The 24,117-nt window shown below is 43.3% G+C and overlaps 1 protein-coding gene across 1 annotated transcript; it reads right to left on the bottom strand.

The window, feature by feature from the left end:
- Positions 1-4,144: 4,144 nt before the first annotated feature.
- On the bottom strand, positions 4,145-23,535 carry LOC115477147 (tubulin alpha-8 chain-like). The gene is given in 7 exon segments (XM_030213783.1): positions 4,145-4,192; positions 4,195-4,286; positions 4,289-4,451; positions 11,507-12,187; positions 12,556-12,704; positions 15,568-15,790; positions 23,366-23,535. Coding segments are annotated over 7 exon segments (1,365 nt in total). The 5' UTR covers positions 23,390-23,535; the 3' UTR covers positions 4,145-4,159.
- Between the last annotated feature and the right edge of the window lie 582 nt (positions 23,536-24,117).

The raw sequence follows: 24,117 nt of genomic DNA, 5'->3' as shown, positions 1-24,117 counted from the left end.
ATGAACTTACATAGGATTCTGTAATGGCAGATAGATCGCCATTATATAATTTGCGCTCAGCGCACGTCATCCCTGCACCTAAATGTCAGTGTAATTTTTAAAAATTTACCTGCCATTGTAAAATACTGTAGGCGTTTAGGCATGTAAATGATAGTATTCTGTAACCTGCATGCCTAATTGCCTGACACCCCCCCCCCACGCCCCCTTAAAGTTGTGCACTCTGGAATTTGAGCATGCAATGTGTAGAATAGTGACTACGGGCAGTTGCACGCATGACTGCTAATTCGTGCCAGTTAAGGACAATTGTAGCCAACAATTGTCTGTTAATGCCAATTAACAGCCAATTGTTGAATTAAGTTCCACACACAGATTACCTTTTTGTATAAAGTACATGAACAACTTTGCCTGCTAACCCCCTAATTCTATAAAAGTCATCAATTTGGGCGCGTGCTCAATTTGCTTTTAATTAAATAACAAGCTTTTTAACAAGCAATTATTGGCACTAATTAGATTTAATTGGAATTTATGCACATAAATGTAGGCGCTGGATCTGCACCTACATTTTACACAAAATAAAATGGGATTGCGAAAATAGGAGGGTTATGGGCGGAATGGGGGCATTCCTAGCAATTACATGCATTGTTATAGAATAAGGGGGGATATGCGCCTAATTAGGCATGTACATTTGCACTGTGTTTCAGTTGATGCAAATGGCCGCATCTAAAGTTAGGTTAGATTCCTGGGCTATTCTGTAAATTGCGCCTAACTTTAAGCATGGGTTATAGAATAGCTCTTTTTCAGCACCCTTTATAGAATTCACTCCTAAGCATAAAGGTGGACATCCATCTTTACAAAGTTTGGGGGTTAGTATACAAAATTTGAACTGAATCCATTCCCACGCATACCTCATCTGACAGACCACAATATGTAACCAAATAATCTGGTAATTTTAACCTTCCTGGTTAATTTGTCCTCATTAATTTTTCAAACCCCACTCTGGCTCAATCCTCTCTCCACCCACTTTGGGCTCAGGTCCACGTAAAGCTGGCTATCTGGCTACACTATTCTTTCCAAGTGGTACAAATTTGGAAGAGCTTGTGATGGCAACCTTCCTATTTTGCTTTTCACAAGCATTTACATTTATTGTTTAATCTTATAAACATCTGACTCAACAGCATCGTTAAGTTTATTTGTTAAGTACTGCTTTTGTTTTTCTAGTTATGCTGTTTAGGGACACAGAGAGACAGAGTTGTGCCCGGGGCAGAGCCACCACAGCCAGCTGTTGCCCCCCTACTTGGGATGCAGCCGCCACCCCCCACTCGTGATGCAACTGCTGCTGCCGCCTCACTCGCTCAGGCCACCACTGCCCCCCCCTGCCTTCCTGCATCACTGTGTCTTCTCCTCCCTGGCCTCCAAGGGGGGTTTGGCGCCAGGGTCTGTCTCTCTGCTGCTCTTGTGTGCCGGGACCAGTTGATCGCGTTAATGCAATCACCCAGGTCCCGACAGGAGCAGGAGAGAGACAGACCCCGGTGCCAGGCAGGGGAAGTTTTGCCCCACCCCCACCCCCAGGCCCTGATGCTGTTTCCCCGGTGACTGACTGGTTATCTTAATGTAAATCACTTAGGACCTGTTGTGGGAATAAACAGGTTAGAAATGCTTGAGATTAGATCAGGGTTCGCAACCCAGCCCTCGGGGGTAGTAAATTTAAAACGAATCAGACAAAAACTTTTCTTCATTCAACGTTGTAAACTCTGGAATTCATTGCCAGACAATGTGGTTACAGGTAATTAGCTTAGCAGAGTTTAAAAAGGTTTGGACGGCTTCCTAAAGGAAAGTCCATAGACCATTATTAAAATTGGACTTGGGAAAAATCCACTATTTCTGGGAGTAAAGCAGTATAAAATGTTTTGTACGTCTTTGGGATCTTGCCAGGTATTTGTGACCTGATTGGCCACGGTGGGAAAAGGATGCTGGGCTTGATGGACCTTTGGTCTGTCCCAGTGTGGCAATACTTATGTACTTATATGATACACCTAGCCATCAGATTTTCAGCATACCCACCAGTGGTGTTCCTAGCCTGTTCACCATCTGGGGTGGGTCGCCACTGCGCACCCCCTGGCGCGTCACACCCCTCCGAAGCACATCTCCCCCCCCAACGTGCCACCTACCCCGAAGCGCATCACCAGACCTTTCCTCCCAGCAAGGGTGTGTGTGAAACAGGCACATGACTGTCGGCTTTTTCTGGTCCCCTGCCCCGGAACAGGAAGTAACGTTGGAGGGGTAGGGGACCAGCAGAAGCCGACAGCCGCGCACCTGCTCTGTGCACCCCCTTACTGCCTGCATCTGGAGCAGACCCCCCCCCCCCCGCCCTTGGAATCGTTACTGATACCCACTTTGAATATACATGATAAATTTGCATGAATTATCTCCATTGTATTGCAAGTCTATTTCATGCATATTAATTTGAATATCCTGAAAACCTGACTGGCTAGGTGTGTCCCAAAGGACTGGGTTGAGACCACTGGATTAGTGATATTTGAAAAATTGCTTCCAGGGTACCTGTTGGTTAAGTGACTTTCCCATTAAGATTTGCTATATTGCACTTGAGTGTTTTCATAACATCATGGATCTAGCCTTTCCCACCGGGAGGTAAGAAGGTGCAGCACATTTTAGATTTAGTAGATTTGTAATCTCTGTATTTTGCACAGTACAAGATGAAATGCACCCATGTTTCTTTTTCTTTAGTATTGCACTGTAAGCAGGGTCTGGCTTCTTGGAGCTTCCAGTTCAGTTTTGGTCTGCATATTTCTAATTTATGGAAAACACTAGTAAGAAAGGCCCGTTTCTGAGGCCAATGAAACGGGTGCTAGCAAGGCCATTTCCTTCCCACCCCCTCCCCTTTTTCGTGGACTTACCCTCCGTGCTTCAGGGTCGTGGGCTTCCCCTTCCCCCTCCGCAGTGCCACGTAGAGAGTGGCTGGCTGGCTGCCTCGCTGCCTCCGACCTTCTGCCTGCCTGCCTGCCTGCATCACTCCCTCCGTTGGTCGGGGCTGGCTGGCTGGCTCATTGGCTCCCTCGCTGCCTGGGTGCTCACGTAGTGTTGCAGATCGATGTGTGCCCCGCCCTTGCGTCAAACGTGATGACGTCGAGGGCGGAGCGATGCAATTGGTTAACTGTCATTGCTCCACCCTCGATGTCATCACGTTTGTCGCTAAGGGCGGGGCAAACAGGCATGGGGAGAAATTCCAATCTCTGCCACATCAGGAACATTCCGATCGCTGCCACCTCAAAAACCAGAAGTTGCAGCACTTCATTAGACCGTTGAGGTAGCGGAATTATGTGCGGAAGGGGCGTGGCTGGGGCGGGCCTCAGTGAGAGTGAGTGGTGCTGAGTGACATTGAGTGGTGAGTGGTGACAGCCTAAGTCAGGGTTTCAGTGTTTCCCTGCCACAGAGTGAGCTTTGAGGTGAGAATATTTATATAGATATTCTGCATTTGGTGAGGCTCTATCCGTATTCTGTATATGTGACCAAGACCAGTTCAGTTTTTGTCTGCACATTTCTGTTTATAATTTAAGGACACACATATTCTGCATTTTTATGAGCATGTAATTTATGAGCAGGGATTTGTAGCATTCTGGCTTGTTCTCTTTTCCCAACAAGAGATGTGTTTCTGTTACCAGAGTAATACTTGAAATACTGCCTTTTCATAGACTCTGTGGCCGGGTGATGGGGGCAAGGGCATGTGTGATCACCCCACACCTTAAGGATGGTCCTGTATGTGAGTGCTGGTGCTTTTTTTCCCCTAGGGAATAAAGCACAGATAAATAGACATTTTTTTTTTATTGCACTGCCCAGCGATTCTAGAGGCCTGATTTAGTAATGCTTTCTCTTCCTCTATGTCCTAACCAGGCACTAAATCCAGATTCCTTTAGAATGATATTACAGTGATGAACTATCATGACAAGTGATATACAGAGGATAAATTAGGAGAAATGGAGAAAGTGGACACAGAAGAAGAGAGAAGAGAAAAAACATGAAGAAAATTTTTATTTTAAAATTTCTCCAATATCATTCCCCAATTAAGAGTCCCTCTTCATATCCACCTCCCAGATAGTTTTTTTTCCCAGTGGTCTGCATAATAAGTTACTTTTCTTTATTTTTAAAATTCTTCTCCATCATTTTCATCCTCAAAGAGTCTGTTCCAACTTCCTCATAATCCTTCTCAAGTGCGGCCAGATCCTCTCTCGCTTCAGCAAACTCTCCTTCCTCCATACCTTCCCCAACTACCAGTGAACGAAGGCCCTCTTGGCATACATCAGATCAAATTTGTGATCCAGGCGTGCCCAGGCCTCTGAGATAGCTGTGGTGTTGCTCAGCATACAGACTGCTCGTTGCACTTTGGCGAGATCTCCCCCGGGTACCACCGTGGGAGGTTGGTAGTTAATGCCAACCTGTAGATGGGAAGACATACATATTTATTTTCAGTATCTAGGAACTCAATTGAATCAAAGGAACAGTAAAATCTCAGTCACTCTGAGGTGAAATTAGAAACCAATAAGTATTTGATGGAATAAGGAAGTAGAGGTGCCAACCGGTTCCAGATTCACCCAACAGGATGATCCGGTTCCTGCGTGCCCTGGAGTAAACTCAAGATTGGATCAACCCCATGGGCAAATCTGGAGTCAGGTGACATCTTGTAAAGAGAAGGAACTAATCCTTTTTATTTATTAACAGAAGTATTGGCACAAATAGAGACAATTGCCTTTCCAGACCCAGTATAGTGTTTGTGGATTAGAATGGTTGATAATGATAATTCAAAGAATGTTTTCCACCGAATATTATAGTGAATTCGTCCCACATCCTCTTACTTATTTTCTATTGTGTGCTGTCTGTCTTGACCTCTATTGTAAGTTCCAAGGATTGTCCATTAAGTCTCTGTACAGTCAGTGTACAGCAGGTACAGTTTAATGTAAAACTTAAGGTTGTCAATAGAAATCAAACAAATAAAACATGGAAAAGAAAATAAGATGATACCTTTTTTATTGAACATAACTTAATACATTTCTTGATTAGCTTTTGAAGTTGCCCTCTTCGTCAGATCGGAAATAAGCAAATCTGTTAGTTGATAGTATATATAAGTGAAACATCCAAGCATTATATATACTATATACTTATATACTATCTGCTACCACATTTGCTTATTTCCGATCTGACGAAGGGCAACCTTCGAAAGCTAATCAAGAAATGTATTATGTCCAATAAAAAAGGTATCATCTTATTTTCTTTTCCATGTTTTATTTTGTTTGATGTCTATTGATAGCCTTAAGAGTGGACTAACACGGCTTCCACACCTCTCTACATAAAACTTACAAATTTGTTGACAGCATAACAATAGCAAAATGACCAAGTATAAACATAAATAAATAAGTTAAACTTGAAACAGCAAATTGAAACCTAATAATAGGACTACCATGAAACAGTATCAAAATATACTTATTTACCAGCACTGAAATTCAAATAAGAGAAATATAATATGATATCAGCATAATACTAATGAAATATCTAATAAGCTATTTGTTACTATCTAGGTTAATGAACACCTCATTTACATCTCATTAACACTGACTATTAAAAAGTTTGAAACACCATATTTATGACCGTTAACAGCCAATATTAAGACAGTTTAGCATGTTGTCCCCTAGGAAACAAGCCTGTGTATAGTTTTCCAAGCTGTTCATGCATGCACACAGAACATAGAATAACTCAGCTTTAACAGTAAGGCCACATAACCATGAAAGAATATCATTTAGTAAGATGTGCACAAATCCTAATTGGAGCCAATTAACTACAATAATTGCTTGCTAGCGCCCAGTTATTGCTAGTTAGCAACTTATTACTCAAGATGCTCACGTAAATTGGGCAGCACTAGGGTTACCATATTTGCCCTAAGAAAAAAAGAGGACACATGCCACGCCCCTGTCCTGCCCCTGCCACACCCACCCTGCCCCCTGTCACACCCTGCCCCCTCTCACATCCTGCCCTGCTCCCTGTCACTTTGACCCCCCCCCAAAAAAAAGCCAGATTCCCTCTCCCCCCCTTGTAGATCCCCTCCCCAATTTTCAAGCCTCCCTCCACCCACATGACTCCATTTACTACCCCTCACCTCCCTTCCTTTACCTTAGGTGTGGTGTTCTGGTGGTCTAGTGACCTCTTCGGGGCAGGAAAGAGCCCCCTCTTCCCTGCCGGTGCGTCTGCAGACTGTCTTTCTCCCTGCACTGATTCAAAATAGCTGCCGAGAGTTCAAGCAGTGACCTTGCAAGACTTCTGCAGAAGTCCCATGAGGCCGCCGCTTGAACTCTCGGCAGCCATTTTGAATCGGCACTGGGAGAAAGACAGTCTGCAGATCAGCTGGGCAGGAAAGAGGGGGCTCTTTCCTCCCCTGTAAAGGTCACTAGACCACCAGGGTACCACACTAAGGTAAAGGAGGGGAGGAGAGGATAGGACACTTGCCTGCCTGCCCGTCCACCCACCAGCCTGTCCATCTGGACATAAGGACAGGCTGGCAAAACCCGCCCGGTTGTCCTCAAAAAAAGGACATATCCAGGTAAAAACGGATGTATGGTAACCCTAGCTTGCACCCAATTTTGGCACTGTATATAGAATCTGGGGGTAAGTATAAAGTTGGGTGCCCAAGTTTATAGAATTAAGCGGTATGTGTGCAATTGCATGCGATAATATAGAATACCATCCGTTATGCATGCAACTTAATTACTCAGGGGTCCTTTTACTAAGCTGCGGTAAAAGGGGGGCCTGCACTAGCATCAGCATGTGTTTTTGATGCTTGCTGATGCCCCCTTTTACCGCAGTGGGTAAAAGGACATCTTTTTTTCTCCAAAAGAAATAGCTGTGTGTGGTTAAGTGAACCACTTGCTGTGCGGCATGGGCCGCAGTTTGACAGTTTCATTTGGGGGGTAGTGTGACAGCTTGTCTCCCGCCGCTCCCCCCCACCACCGCTACCACCACAGCACTGGAGTCTTCCAGTGGTGCCCGATATCACCCTCCCCCATCTTCTAATCCCCCGAGCTGCTGGTAGCCTCAGCGAAAGCAGAACGAACACTGCTTTAGACCTGCCCCGGAGGCCCTTCTCCCTCCTACAGCTTCCCGCCTACATGGGAACAGGAAGTTGAAGGAGAAAGAAAGGCTTCCGGGGGCAGGTCTAAAGCAGCGTGCGTTCTGCTTTCTCGCAGAGGCTTCCGGCGGCTTAGGGATTGAAGGATGGAGTGGCAGCTCATTTGGGGGGGGCACTGCCCCCCTAAACTACGCTACAAAATTGAAAATATTTTTGTAGCGCCTGAAATGACATGCACTGGGGGTGGGAAGTATGGGTCTCACATATACCCATATAACTTATAGAATAATATAAGTTATGTGCTAAAATGCAACATTTAATAATGCGCCTTTACCAAGTAAGTGCACGTACACCTCAGTGTTGACACATAAATGCTGATTTATGCTCCGTTGTAAAATGGTGTCTGGGTGCCCAGATGCCATTATGGAATAGCACAACTTACATTGCGCGCACAAATCCGGTCATATTCTAATTAGTTAACAAGCCAATCAGCACTGATAATTGCCACTTAACAAGCAATTATTGACTTAATTGGCATTAATTAGAAGTTACAGGCAGAACTGTCCTAAGCGTATTCTGCAATATGATGCCCGTAAATTCTCAGTCACATAGTTGAAAAGGGGGCGTGGCCATGGGTGTGGAATGGGCAGGTCATGGGCGTTACTAAAATCTATGCGCGTTATAGAATATACCCAGTCTGCAACTAAATTTAGTTGTGTAGACAGGCACTTGGTGTATTCTATACACCGTGTGGGAATTCTATGTTTATGCGTACTTTAGAGAATACTCCTAGGCACATTTTTTTTTCCATGCGGATTTTTCGGGCAGCATATATAGAATCTAGCCCTTAGTGTCCACCATTTTGTGGGCATTTTGGCGCCTAAATGTTCATGACCTATTCAGAATTGCCCCCTAGTGGTGGAAACAAACAGGCTATATTTATTTTATTTTTTTAGATGCACGAAAACAGGCTCACACAAATAGGAAAGCAAATCTATTCAAAATGACTATTCTTTTTCTTTAACATTTTTTTTAAAGAAAGGGATACATTACCCACAGCAAAAACCAATGCTAGGGAGGCTATTTGTAGACAGCCCATGAAGCTGCAAAGTCTACTCTATTGCTAATTTTCAGAAGGAAATTATGCAGGGAGTTTCCCTTTGAAATTCCCCGAGGGTCCAAAATCTTGCACCTGCCTTTTCTGCTGCAAAAACATGCTCGAAGGCAATACACATGGATTTTAAAATCAATTCTACAGGCATTATCTCCTTATTCCAGCCCCTAGCACACCTCCCCTTAAATTAAGCTAAGAATATATGTCCACACGTGCTTTTAGCTAGGTGATGGAGGGCAGTCTTCAGACAGGTCATTTTACTGGGTAAAGACTTTGAAAAATAAGCTCCTCATCCACTACACACCTCTTCGTTCCTTCGCTCTGTTGACCATAACCTTCTTTCACTATGGTCGTTATCAGAACTCCACCTGACCTCCTCCCGTAGTACTACCTTCTGTTATCTTGGTCCCAAATTATGGAACTAGTTCCCACTCCACATCAGGACCCAACCCACCCTTTCAGCTTTCAAGAAACCACTCAAATCTCACCTCTTACTCAATCCTTTGGCACAGCTGTTAATTCCTCTATCTTTTGTCTTCTTCTTCTTTCTTTCTCTATCATTCCCTCCCCTTGTTCTAATTTTGTGAACTGCACTGAAACTCAGTCCAAGCCATATGGCAGTATATCAAAGTGGAAATAAATAAAATTACCTTCACTTTACTACGGTATCTCCATCTTGTAATTGCCTCAATGAATGGCATTTATTAAATTCTCCCTACATGGCAAATTAATACATAAAAGAATCCTGCTTCCTGTATCCTGAATTTGTTGTGACTTACCTGGAAGTTACTGTGTGTGCTATTGTTGCAGTCTGTGCATTGATTCTGTTTTGTCACTGTCTTGTAATCATTATTATTATTAGCAATTTTTCCTTTTTCTCAAAGAATAATTAAAACCCCTTATATACTAAGAATCTAATGCATGCTCCTCCCTTTTGAGTGAGCTTCCCATACTTTCCTGGGGACATCCAGTTAGATTTTCAGGACACCCACAATCAATATGAATGAGATAAATTTACATACATTGGAGACCCTATCCAGCTCATTTTCGAAAGAGAAGGGCACCCCTCTTTCGACACAAATCGGGAGATGTGCGCCCTTCTCTAAGGGGCGCCAAAATCGGCATAATCGAAAGCCGATTTTGGGCGTTCCCAGCTGCTTTCCGTCACTGAGACGGCCGAAGTTCCCGGGGGTGTGTCGGAAGGGTAGCGAAGGCGGGACAGGGGCGTGCCAGGGCGTGGTTAAGAGATGGCCAGCTGCGGCCGATAATGGAAATAAATGGGCGTCACTGGTGAGAATTTGGTCCGCTTTTTTTGGTTCCTTTTTTTTTTTTAGGTCCAAGTCACAAAAAAGTGCCCGAACTGCCCAGATGACCACCGGAGGGACTCCCCCAGTGGTCACTAACCCCCTCCCACCCTCAAAAATATAACTTTAAGAACTTTTTTTTGCCAGCCTCTATGCCAGCCTCAAATGTCATACTCCAGTTCATGACAGCAGTATGCAGGTCCCTGGAGCAGTTTTAGTGGGTGCAGTGTACCTCAGGCAGGCGGACCGAGACCCATCCCCCCCCACCTGTTGCATTTGTGGTGGAAAATGGGAGCCCTTCAAAACCCACCAGAAACCCACTGTACCCACATGTGGGTGCCCCCCTTCACCCCTTAGGGCTATGGTAGTGGTTTATATTTGTGGGAAGTGGGTTTTGGGGGGCTCAGCACCCAAAGTAAGGGAGCTATGCACCTGGGACCAATTTGCCAAGTCCACTGTAGTGCCCCCTAGGGTGCCCGGTTGGTGCCCTGGCATGTGAGGGGGACCAGTGCACTACGAATCCTGGCCCCTCCCATGACCAAATGCCTTGGTTTGGTTCATTTTTGAGACAGGCGCCATCGGTTTCCATTATGGGGGAAAACCGAGGGCGCCCAACTCTAAATCCGGCGATCTCAGCAAAAAGAAAAAGAAAAAAAAGGGGGGTAGCTTAACTGTATATTAGATTTTTAATTTGTACTGATGTTATTATGTAGTTTATTCTGGTTTGCTGTGCTTTCCTGTCATGAATGGAATTCCTATGTTTGTTTATTTGTATACACTAATTGTTTTTATACATATGTAAACCGTTCTGTTTTGCAGTTGCAATAAGATACGGTATATAAATTAATATAAATAAATAAATAAATTAGGTTGAGATCTGGCTGGCCCCAATCGTATTTTCAAAACGAAAGATGGACGCCCATCTCGTTCAAAAATATGGCTGGCCCCGCCCCTTCGCCGTGCCGTCCTCGGAGATGGCCGCCCTTAGCGATGGGCGTCCCCATTCGATCATGCCCCTCTATGTGTGCAAATTCATTGTGGGTATCCTGAAAACCTAACTGGCTGTTGGGGCTTCGGGATAGGTTTGAAAAACCCTGCTTTTCACCTCTGGTCACAACCAATCTCACTTGTTCCAAGCAACGAGGGGACAATTTCAAGTAACCTACCTAGGTGCAAAGTCCATGAGTACTTCTGTCCCCACATAACTTGTAGCTAATTTTCCAATGAGCTACACTACAAGGTATATTGTGGGGGGAAAAAGTGCTCATGGACCTTGCACTTGCTTCATCTGTGTGTTGGCTATATGCAGGAGTACATGCATAGATATGGAAATCTATATATTTTCCCTTTCCCAAGCCAGACCCATCTCTAGGATGGTCTTTTTGATCCACAGAAGCCCCATAGTTAGCTGATCTGTTGGATGCAGTTTTAATCCCAGGGTATCATAGAAACACAGAAAATGAAGGAAGATAAAGATCTTAAAATCTATCCAGTCTGCTCATCTACACTAACTACTAAACTCTACAATCTCTTCCTCTCTTTTGGAGATCTACTGTGCCTGTCCCATGCGTTCTTGAATTTTATTTATTTATTTGTTGCATTTATATCCCACCTTATCCCACCTCTTTGCAGGCTCAAAGTGGCTTACAATACATCATGAGTAGTGGAATTCAGATACTGCCCTTGACTCCACCACTTCCACTAGGAGGTTGCTCCATGCATCTACCACCCTCTCTGTAAAGAAATATTTCTTCAGATTATTCCTGAGTCTACTGCCTTTCACCCTCATCCACTTTCAGAGCTTCATTTCCTTTGAAAGAATCCTCTATTGAGTTTGGATGATTCCCTATTTAATTAGCTGATCCCTTTGAAAATTGTGTTCATGTACCACACATTTTTGCCAAATACTGTCAAAGTACATATATTCAGTAGCATTAGACCAAGTATTTGTTCCCTTACCTTAAAGCCTGTAGGGCACCAGTCCACAAACTGAATGGTTCTCTTGGTCTTGATGGCAGCGATAGCCACATTAACATCTTTGGGTACCACATCGCCACGATACAGCATGCAGCAAGCCATGTACTTGCCATGCCTTGGGTCGCACTTCACCATCTGGTTACTGGGCTCAAAGCAGGCACTGGTGATTTCAGAGACAGACAGCTGCTCATGGTAGGCCTTCTCGGCAGAGATGATGGGTGCGTAGGTAGCCAGTGGGAAATGAATCCGGGGGTAGGGTACCAGATTGGTCTGAAACTCAGTCAAATCCACATTAAGTGCACCATCAAACCGCAGAGAGGCTGTAATAGATGACACAATCTGGCTGATCAGACGGTTTAGGTTGGTGTATGTTGGGCGCTCAATATCAAGATTACGGCGACAGATGTCATAAATGGCCTCATTGTCTACCATGAATGCACAGTCAGAGTGTTCAAGTGTGGTGTGAGTAGTGAGGATGGAGTTATATGGCTCTACTACAGCAGTAGAGACCTGAGGTGCTGGATAGATGGCAAATTCCAGTTTGGACTTCTTCCCATAGTCCAAAGACAAGCGTTCCATCAGCAAGGAGGTGAATCCAGAGCCAGTGCCACCCCCAAAACTGTGGAAAATCAGGAATCCCTGCAGCCCTGAACAAGCATCACTCTGAAAGCACAAGATAAATGAAGAGGAAGTCACATGACTTTTCAATAAACTAATTTTCGTTGTATAAATGTACCTGGAAACTAAATAGTTTTGACATTTTCACTTGTAGACAAAATACGTCATATTACAAGTACTAGGTCAAAAGTTGCCTGCTAAGTGTTACTAAGTATGTGAAAGTAATTCATTTCAATTTAAAATAATTATACTGACAGAGCACCTTTCATTTGGTGATACACAAACACAGTTCATATCAATAAAGCAAATGCTAAACACTCTTGAGAAATGTTCTAAAGTTGTCTTAGATCTTACAGATCATATAACAGATTTCCTGAGATGAAATGGTCAGGTAGCTACATACTGATACTCACCAGCTTGCGGATCCGATCGAGCACTACATCAATGCTCTCTTTACCAATGGTATAGTGGCCCCGGGCATAGTTATTGGCTGCATCCTCTTTCCCAGTGATGAGTTGCTCAGGGTGGAAGAGGTGGCGATATTTGCCATTTCTCACTTCATCTTAAAAAGAAAGGAATACCTTATTACATTAATTTCTAAATTCTACATGTGGTAGAGATCATTTCCTTCTGGAAGATCCTATTGGAGGAGACCATAATGAGATGGAATATTACCTTATACAGATTGGGAATACAGGACCATATGGAACCCTAAATGTCTTTAAGGGGGCACATTGCTAGTAACTTAAAGTCCCTATGGGCTAGCCAGAGGATTAGATTCCCAAGCCAGCCAGGGCTAACATACAAGGGAGATAGGATTCACAGCCCCTGGAGTGTGAAGAGTGTGTCAACCATTGGATAAAATTGAAACCTACTGGCTAGACTCAGGGTCACAGGTAGGGGGTCATTCTATAACCATGTGCCTATATTTAGGCACTGATTTTATAAAAGAAGGGAGGCACCTACTTTCTTTTACAGAAAACTAGCTTAACAGGTTAAATATGCATTTAAGCATAAGTATCTATTTCAGCCATAGACCTGGTGTAAATAGAAGCATAGAAAAATGATGGCAGTTAAAGACCATATGGTTCTTCTTATGGAATGGAAATTACATTGCATTTTGTAATGAATTTGGATGGATGTTCTACTTAAAACTAATAAAAATAAAATAAATAAAAGACCACATGACCCATTACATTTGGCCAACCATATTGTCTTCTAACCCTTCCTTTCCCTTAGAAACCCTATGTGCCTGTCTCACACTTTCTTGAATTCAAGTTACAGTCTTCAAGTCTACCACCTCTACTGAGAGGCCATTGCACACACCCACCACCCTTCTGTACCCACTTCTCCTGAGTCTATCCCTTTTCACCTTCATCCCATGCCCTCTTGTATCAGAGCTTCCTTTCAATTGAAAGAGGCTCGCCTCCTGTGCACTTATGCGATGAAGTGCTTAATGAATTACATCTATAGCTCATAAATAGTGTTATAGCTTGATTATCCTTTTATAGGCTGGGGGGACATTTCTTGGTGGGGTTTGGGATTTTTAGCATAAGGGGTATTGGGGAGGTTGCTTGGGTGGGAAGGTATAATAATACCATAGGAGGTCATAAGAGTACAGACCTCCAATAAGGTTTTTTTTTTTGTATTATTCAATGTGTGTGTGTGTGTGGGGGGGGGAGTGGGAATTATATAAAACACAAAATATTGTTCATCTATTTGTTTTTCATGTCATTTTCTATATCTTAATAAAGAGATTTAACTCTAAATGATAATGATATATGTGTGTGCTTAGTTTCAGGAAATATGTACATAACGTATAGGATTGTATAAAGTTTTATGTGTATGTATGCACCCCAACCAGGGTCCTCCCATGCATTGCAACAAAAATGTGGTGCAAATGCCTTGCCTAAATTTTACATGCGAATTGCCCTTATTCTATAAATGCCCACGCTCTGCCCTGAAACGCCCATGACCCTCCCATTTCTGTGCCCCCTTTTCCAGAATGAACATAAAATTTAGGCACGGATCACACGCCTAAATGTAAGCATGTACATGTTAATTGATTTCAATTAGCACCAATAATTACTTGCTAAAAAGCCAGTAATTGGCGCTAATTGGCTCATTATTCAAATTTGTATGTGCAATTTTTGGTTACTTTTATAGAATTGGGGGGTAATTGGCTAAGTATGCACATAAAGTTAGGATAGTAAAACATCTGTCCTAAATTTGGGGCCCTTTTACTAAACCGAGGTAGGCCTACTACGAGCCTACTGTGCGCTAAAAGAGCACTACTGAGGGATGCGCTGAGACATCCCGCAGTAGTGTTTCGCTTAGCGTGCGCTAATCCCACACTGGAAAATATTGTTTTATTTTCCAGCATGGGAGACGTGTCTGGGGGCAAAGAGTAGGAATACCTGCGCTAATAGGGTAGTGTGGGCACATTACTACATGCTACCCAATTAGCGCAGGAGTAGCATGGGAGCCCATACCGGTAAGGGTTCCTGGCGGTAATGGCTATGTGCTAATGGGGAAATTAGCATAAGGCCATTAAAAAAGAAAAGCTGACTGCAGCCATTTTTAAGCCACGCTAGAAAGTGGCTGGAGCTCGCGGCAAACCCACACACTACTCGTAGTGTCGGCCATTTCCTAGCACGCCTTAGTAAAAGAGCCCCCTTATGCGCCAAGTTAACCAAGCATTCAATATCAGGGATTAGGTCAGACCGCAGGCTGAACATCAGGAGCTAGAAGTCACCGTTTACACCTGCCCTGAGACACACATAAGTATCAGCCAATTATTCCTGTGATGTTTGAAACCACCTCAAAAATTCAGTCAAATTTTCACTCAGCTACTTATTTGGCTCTTCCTGGATGTCCAATTTTGTAAAATCCAGTTCTTACGTGTGTGTCTGACAACACATTCATAGGAGGCAGTTCTATAATTACATGCCACTTGCGTGCATCATTGACACCAATAATCAGCAGTGATTTATTTATTTTATCTATCAAAATTATATCCAATTTATCTAAGGTTACAACTAGTGGCATAGCTACAGGGGGGGCAGGGGGGCCTGGGCCCCCCAAAACTGGATCTGTGCCCCTGGTTTGGCTGGCGGGAGTCCCCAACCCCCGCCAGCTGAAGCATTTTTCCAGCGCTAGTCTCCGGCACCACCACATTTCCTGCCCTACTCTTTCTTCCCCTCACATCCAGCACATGCGTTTTAGTGAAACTGAGCATGCGCGCATAACTCTAGGTGACATAGAATCCAGGGATTTGTGCAAAATGGGGCTTCACAGTGATGTAATACAGTATTAAAAATAATAATTATGTACAAGAAATGATCAAATTTCTCTTAAAAATATCCATTGATGTGGCATACTCAACTCTGCAGGCTGTAGAACTTCAGGTAAGTGTATGTACTAACCTACAACAGTTGGTTCCAAGTCGACCATAACAGCTCGTGGCACGTGCTTTCCTGTGCCTGTCTCACTGAAGAAAGTGGTGAAAGAGTCATCAGAGCTGCTAGAGCTTGCTGAATTGGTGAAGGTGCCGTCTGCTCGAATGCCATGTTCCAGACAAAACAGCTCCCAGCAAGCATTGCCAATTTGAACTCCAGCCTGTCCAACATGGATAGAAATGCATTCACGCTGTAGGGAGAGGAAAGGAAAACAAAGGGGCAAAAGTGAAAAACATTGTATGATGTTCTCAGTTTCATCCAGATCCAGTGGCGTTCCTAGGGGGGCTGACACTTGGTGCGGATCACCGCTGCGCCCCGCCCCCCGGGTGCAGCACGCCCCCCCCCTGGCGAAAGGACCCCCCTGGTGCACGCCGCTTGGGGGGGGGGGGTGTCACGCGCCTGTCTGCTTCGTTTGTTTCCATGCTCCCTCTGCCCCGGAACAGGAAGTAACCTGTTCCGGGGCAGAGGGGGCACAGAACGAACGTAGCGGACAGGCGCGCGCCACCCACCCAGCGGCGTGCACCCGGGGCGGACCGCACCCACTGCCCCCCCCCCCAGGAACGCCACTGTCCAGATCCCACCAATCAATCTAGGGATGCCCAGGTGCAGAGGTTAAAGCAGGGCTACTCAATTCCAGTTCTCGAGGTCCACAGGCAGGCCAGGTTTTCAGGATATCCACAATGAATTATGCATGAAAGTGAATTGTATTCACTGCCTCCTTGGTATGCAAATCTCTCTCATGCACATTGTCATGGTCTTACCGTGATTCGGGCCAGCACCCACCATGGTCATCAGGTGGAGAGAGGTAGACCATCCCACTGCCATCCCAGGAGCATCAGCTAACGCCACATGGGTGAGCATCCAGCATGCATGACCATGGTGGCATCAGATGTGGGCCAATGTTAAGGGATTTAACCCCTCTGCTCCTGACTTTGGCGCTTTTGTGTTGTTAACCACCAACCACCCTCTGTGCTTCTCTGTGGGTTCTGAGATGCCTCCCTACCCTGCCTTTCTCGGAGCAGTGCCTGAATGAGTGGCTTCCAGTCATGCTGCCCGCCTTCTATGTGTGTGGGTTCCAGTAGGCTTTGAGCTTCTGTTTGTGTCGGTTCCAGCTATGCTGTCTGCCTTCTGCATTGAGTGGGTTTCAATGAAGCCTTTAGCTTCAGTGCGTGAATGGGCTCCAGTGAAGCCTTTAGCTTCAGTGTGTGAGTGGGCTCCAGTGAAGCTTTTAGCTTCAGTGTGTGAGTGGAGTCTCACAAGTAGCCAGCTTCTGTGTGTGACTGAGCCCTGAGTATCCTCCAGTGTCTGTCCGTGTGACAGTAGGGGCCTTTCTTCTCGCCCCATTTCTGGGTATGCCAGCCTTCAAGTCAGCATTTCTTGTGCTTTCAGTTTCGCTGCTCACATTGGCCTGCTGGATGGAGATCAGTCCATCATCGTAGCTTTCTACAACTAAGGGCTCACTACTACAGTAAACATAACACATATTCATTGTGAATATCCTGAAAACATGGCCTGCCTCTGGGCCTTGAGGACCAGAAATGAGTAACCCTGGCTTAAAGGCTGCAGATAGGTCAGGCTTTTAGAGACATGCAATGTGCCTTGCCAGTTTAACACTACAACCACCTATTACACCAGCACTTCCCAGATCCGGGTTTTCAGGATATCTATAATGAATATGCATGAAATCAATTTTCATGCATTAGAGACTCAGTATATGGAAATTATTTCTTGCATATTTACTGTAGATCTCCCCAAAACCTGACTGGCTGTGGGATCCCCAGAACACGTTTGGGAAACTCTGAATTACATATTATATATGTTTTAGACCAGGGGTGGGCAACCATGATCCTCGAGAGCCAAAGTTCAGTTGGGTTTTCAAGATTTTCACAATGAATCTGCTTGAGATCTATTTGTATACAATGGAAGCAGTACATGCAAATCAATCTCATGCATATTCATTGTGGAAATCTTGAAAACCCGTCTGGGTTGTGGCCCCCATCACTATAGAGGTACTTAGGTTAGCAGAGAATTAGCTATGCAGTAATCACTCTGGACTCGTTTTACTAGAATATGACAGAACCTCTTAGGTGGCCCTAAGCTCGGCTGACAGCCTGCACCAAAGAAGGGAATATTGACAAAAATGGAAATATATTAATTATAGATATAAAAATAAGGCAAAGTGCAAAGCAAGTTACAAAATTCTGTTCACTACCAAAATATGCAGATTATTCCAACAATATATATATATATATATATATATATATATATATATATATATATATATAAGTAATTACACAACTATAATATATCCTGAGAAAAGATTACCAACAGCAGCAATATTAGGCTGCTAACCACAGGTCCTGTTATAAGTTGCAGGCAAAAACCAGAGCTAACTACCCTGAGCTAGAAGAAGAAAATTCCTGCAAGCTCACCGCTGACGTTCCATAGGTTCCAGCAGTCCAGGTGATGTGCAGAATCCAATTTCTTCCATTTAGGAACAGCAGATTTCCTGCATGCCTCTGCAGATCAGGTGTTACTCCAAAGTCTCTATTCTGAGCAGCTGGTTACTCAGTCTTTGGGGAAATCTTTCAGCACAAGAAATTCAGTTTACTGGTGTTCAGGCCAAACGTCAGTCTCTCTAGCTCCTCTGAGAGAGAGGTATACACCAGGCAAATCATCTTTTCTTCCTCCCGAACTTCTTCTCCAAACTTCTGATGTTTCTCTCATCCCAAAACCTTTACCCTGCTCTCAGTCAGGTGACACATGGACCAATCACCAACTGTGTATCTCTGTCCAGCAGATAACCCACGATCATGAGAAAAAGGGAGCTTGTGAGCATCCAGCTAGAATAACTTATCAGTCACGAGCCTGATTGTAGCAATCTCCTCTCCATTGTTCACAGTTGTTACTGAAGACACTGTTCCTGAGTTCACTCCTCCGCACGCTCCCAGGAGACAAAGTGGATGGCCAGTGCACGTAGAAATATGTCCTTGATTAAGTCAGCAGCACAGTTATGCCAAGAAGTAATTTTCCTTTGTAGAAAGCTGATTTCTGATGGTTTCTGATGTATTCCGGCCACAGGCTCTAGAATCCATACTAGTTAGTTCAAGCTTACCAGGCCTCTGACCAGCAAAGCTGAGATAGCAGGAAAATACTCCTACATCACCCTTGTTTTAGACTGAATAAACCTTTTGTCAAGCAGGTTAACCTTTGTGTACATTTCTAAAAACTTATTTTGCCCTTAATAAATGTTAGTTTTGGAATTTTGGATCAGAGTATAGGAAAGGATTAAGGAGTGAATACTTAAATATATATATATCTGTATTGAGTTTTACATTTAAGAAAACCAGGCAAACATTTATAATACTGAATACTCCACATAAGATGTCATTCCCACCCCCCTTCCCCTTCTTGGAAGATAGTGCAAATAGTCTCTCCACCATGCATCAGGAAACAGGTATCAGGCAAGCACCGTACTACATTATTGAGTGTTTTGCCATTTGGTTTAAATGCCCCAGGTTTTATGAAAGGCTATCACCTTGCCATTAATTTGGACATTATGCAAACAAAATCTAATTGATATAAAACCAGGTCAAGTGTCAGTGTATTACTTCGCTTCCAAAATTGAGCCAGCATAAGCTTGCTGGCAGTGAACAAGTGTGTGGCTAATTTATGAATGACTGGTGTTGCAGCTGGAACCTTAAAATGTAGTAAACAAGTGTCAGCTGTACAGGGATATGTCATTGCAGTGATCTGGTAGAAGGAACTAAGTATCAGAAGTGCTGTACTTTAGGGCATGACCTCCAAATATGATACAAAGAGCCCTGCCCCCCCCCCCCCCCCCCCACAGTGCCACCAACAGAAGGTGGATCCTGTTTTATAGATCCAATGCATATTGTACCACTTGTATAGACCATTGTATAACCATTTTCAATCATATTGCTCGGTATAGAAACCCTAAGAAGAGATTGAAAAACTTTTTTCCATTGCAGATATTCATAGGTGTTTCCCAGATCTTTTCCTCATGAGGCTGTATAGCATATAATGGGAGTATGTTGGTCAAGCAAGGCTCTATACGGCCTGGAGATTCCACCTCTACCACGTCCATTTTTCATTGCGCGTTCTAATGTGGTCTCTGCTAAACAAAGTTCCTTGCTAGCCTTGTGTGTAATAGGAACATAGACACACAGAAGAATGTGGGCTGATAAAGACCAGATGGCTTATCCAGTCTGCCTATCCATGCCGTCTACTCTCCCTATCACTCCCTTAGAGATCCCCAAGCTCTCTTGAATCCTTTAATTGTTGATAATGAAAGGCATCCTTGGCAGACAGGCCATACTTGTCTATTAAATCAGTAAGAGGTAATATTGTATCATCATTTCATATCTGGTCTAACGATCACAATGGTAAGGATGCCCATCAGTTATAGGTTGCATCTTGCATGCCTGGCATAAATCCTGGAGCATAGATTTTGAGAACACAGTTCTGTGACTAAAATGGGAGCGTGCCAGCAAACAACATAGTTCCTGACAAAGCCGTAGTGAGTGAAACGGAGGCCCCATCGAACTTTATACCTGCTGGGTTTACAACGCTTGAACATTGAAGCTAAGTGCTTTTTTTGTTGTTGACAGCCTGAGCTCTTTGAGACACTTTAAGTCTTTTCCCTTAAGTGTTGGGGGAATTATGGGTTTGAAAGTGAGAGTTTTTTGCCCAATGATAGAAACTGAGCACTGTATACAATGTCAGTTAATTAATCAAGTATATAGTGCTTTAAACCTGACACCAAGTGTGACAGGTTTCTGAGGGCTTTTTCTATCATTTGAGCTATTGTGAATATCTTCTGAGCTAGACCCTTATTTCCTTGTACAACTAAGGAATGCCCATAGCAGAATGTCTCCTCTGAGTGTCTGTTCAATCCTCATCCAGGGTTTCATAGAGTATGGTATCCAGTCAACCACAATTTTCAACTGTGCTGCTTTGTGGTAATGTTCAAACCAGGGAACTCCCATCCCTCCAGAAGATCGCAATTGATAAAGCATATCACGCTTCACTCTAAGTGGCTTTTTCTTCCAGATATAGTGAAAAACATTTCTTGTAAGTTTTTGGAAAAATGTTATGTGGTAAAGTGATGAATAAAGCCATATAAAGATACAATAGTTTAGAATCCTTCCTACAACAAAAATACTTTTAGCAGCCAAACAGAATCACTCCAATCTATCACATAAAGTGGAGAAAAAAGACCTCAGAGTACCAGTCCACGCTTACACCAACAGTGCAGGACTACTCAACTAATGAAGGGAAATCATGCCTCACCAATCTACTACATTTCTTTGAAGGGGTGAACAAACATGTGGATAAAGGTGAGCCGGTTGATATTGTGTATCTGGATTTTCAAAAGGCATTTGACAAAGTACCTCATGAAAGACTCCAGAGGAAATTGGAGAGTCATGGGATAGTGTTCTATTATGGATTAAAAACTGGTTAAAAGATAGAAAACAGAGAGTAGGATTAAATAGTCAGTATTCTCAATGGAGAAGGGAAGATAGTGGGGTTCCCCAGGGGTCTGTGCTGGGACCGCTGCTTTTTAACATATTTATAAATGATCTAGAGATGGGAGTGACTAGTGAGGTAATTCAATTTGCTGATGACACAAAATTATTCAAAGTTGTTAAATCGCAACAGGATTGTGAAAAATTACAAGAGGACTTTATGAGACTGGGAAATCCAAATGGCAGATGACGTTTAATGTGAGCAAGTGCAAAGTGATGCATGTGGGAAAGAGGAACCGGAATTATAGCCACGTAATACAAGGTTCCACATTAGGAGTCACCGACCAGGAAAGGGATCTAGACGTAATCGTTGATGATACGTTGAAACCCTCTGCTCAATGTGCGGTGGCAGCTAAGAAAACAAATAATGTTAGGTATCATTAGGAAAGGAATGGAGAACAAAAATTAGGTGTTATAATGCCTTTGTATAGCTCCATGGTGCGACCACACCTCGAATAGTGTTCATTTCTGGTCACTGCATCTCAAAAAAGATATAGTGGAATTAGAAAAGGTACAGAGAAGGGCAACGAAAATGATAAAGGGGATGGGATGACTTCCTTATGAGGAAAGGCTAAAGCAGCTAGGGTTCTTCAGCTTGGAGAAAAGAAAGCTGAGGGGAGATATGATAGAGATCTATAAAATAAATAGTGGAGTGGAGTGGGTAGACGTGAGTCGCTTGTTTACTCTTTCCAAATATACTAGGACTAGGGGGTATGCAATGAAGCTACAAAGTAGTAAATTTAAAATGAATCAGAGAAAACATTTCTTCACTCAACGTGTAATTACATTCTGGAATTTGTTGCCATAGAATGTAGTAAAAGCAGTTTGCTTAGCAGTGTTTAAAAAAAGTTTGGATAACTTCCTAAAAGAAAAGTCCATAAGCCATTATGAAAATGAACTTGGGAAATATCCACTGCTTATTTCTAGGATAACCAGCACAGAATGTATTGTATTGTTTTGGGATCTTGCCAGGTACTTGTAACCTGGATTGGCCACTGTTGGATACAGGATGCCAGGCTTGAACCTTTGGTCTGCCCCAGTATGGCAATACTTATGTACTTATGTACATGTGTGAGAGGTCCCGGCACTGCTGACATCTGAAGAAAGGAAGCAGCCGAGAAGGAGGGGAGCGGAGGCCTAGTATTCTTCAGGTGTGAGCTAAATCCAAATAAATAAATAATGATCTCTTATATAAATGCACCTCCTTCTGGAAAGTGTCTGTTTTCCATTGAGCCACGAGAGGGCACTATCATACCCTGTAATTGAAGTATGAAGTTTTATAATACGTGTATATCTACAAAAGAACTTTAAAGTTCTCACTTATTTGTCTATTTATCTGTTTTTTGTAGTCATTTGGTACAAACACTCTTATTGCGCTATGTTATAAAAAGTAATTACTTTTACAAGGAAGGAAAACGTAGGATGTTAAAAAAAGATTTTCTAAAAATAAGTACACCGTTGTAACAAGAGTAGTAATTCTTTTTAAACTGTGGAGGAAATCGAGGAAAGACACCAGTATTTTTGAAGTTGCTGACCAATAACATTTCTTCGGAACTTTGAGTTTCTTTAGCATCACATAGAGCGGTTGACTGGTTACCGAATACGTACATAAACCTCCTCTCATTATGCTACAAAAACAAGGGAGTGGCAGCAGAAAATGACCACACAAAGCCCACCTAGTCTGCACAGACTCATTCTGGCAGGGGCTTTAGCCCCACTGTCCTATAATTATCAGTCTAATGGCACTTGTTTTGCCTCCATTGCTGTCACTGGGAGTCTGTTCTGTACAGCTATCACTTTTCTGAGAAGAAATATTTCCTGAGCTTGCCCCCTTTCGTCTTATAGAACTGTAAAGCATTTGTTACTAAATTGGTATAGGCCTTCTCCTTTCTACATCAGTATACTTCTCTTATTACTGAAGCTGATAACTGGATCATTAATTAAGCATGCCTTTTCAGTACGGACTGGTATACCTGTCTTGTTGGTAAAAATTGCCTCTTTCTCACACATTCCTTTGGCCTTCATCACTGTTTCATTACAATCGGCTAAAATATTAACAATACCTGCCAGACTGACTGCTTATCCTATAACCCACGAGTTCTGATTTACCAGTGCAAGGTTTACCTATTTTTATCTCTTCTTCTCTCACCACATGTACCCCCTTCTCCAGCCTGGCACAAGGCATATCACTATACAGAAAGTTCAAGCCAACCTACTGATTTGGTTTTGATGCCCCACATGGCCGGTAGTGCCAGAATCCAATGTCTGCTCTTTCTGAAGCTGTGACTGGCCTGCACACTACAGGTACTGACAGCTTTCCATAACTCCCTTTAGAAGGGCTGGATGTACTTTAGATGCCGATCTTTAGTGCACTGAACTAAAAACAGCTTCTAGCAGGGAAGCATTTGACAGGCCAGTGCATTTCTATTTCTGGTTTGGACCTGCACAACTGTGTGGTATTTACCAGCTGAATGCAACAGGATAGGGGGCAGTACCTTCTGAACATTTAACTCTCTGGAGTCAGGAAGGCCTGGGGCACCCATCACTGCACCGGTGCAAGAGGAAAAGTACACAAGTAGTGTTACATAGTAACTAAGTAAATGTAATTAGTTACTGTACTTAAGTAAAGGTTTTGTTACCTTTACTTGTAAAGAAGTACAGAATAACATTTTGCTTTTACTGAAGTAATAATTTCACCTATTTTTACTACTTTCACTCAGTTACATCTGATGCTTGCAGTTAAAAGTAAACGTGGAAGGGAGATGTAAATGACAATTCCTCAGTAAACCAAATGAAACAGCAAAACTGGGAACAGGATTTTGTTATTGCAAACCTCATCATCTCATCTTAAATTTCGCTCTTCAGTTAATATAACCTATAAGAACAGTGGAGTTGCTTGCTTTTGTGTTTGAACTGGTTACTGGTCTCCAGCCATAAGTACATAAGCACTGCCACGCTGGGAAAAGAC

Source organism: Microcaecilia unicolor, chromosome 9, assembly GCF_901765095.1.
Source record: "Microcaecilia unicolor chromosome 9, aMicUni1.1, whole genome shotgun sequence".
NCBI classification, from domain to species: Eukaryota; Metazoa; Chordata; class Amphibia; order Gymnophiona; family Siphonopidae; genus Microcaecilia; species Microcaecilia unicolor.
The sequence above is the reverse complement of the archived record's forward strand: the minus strand, read 5'-3'. Positions and strand labels throughout refer to the sequence as shown.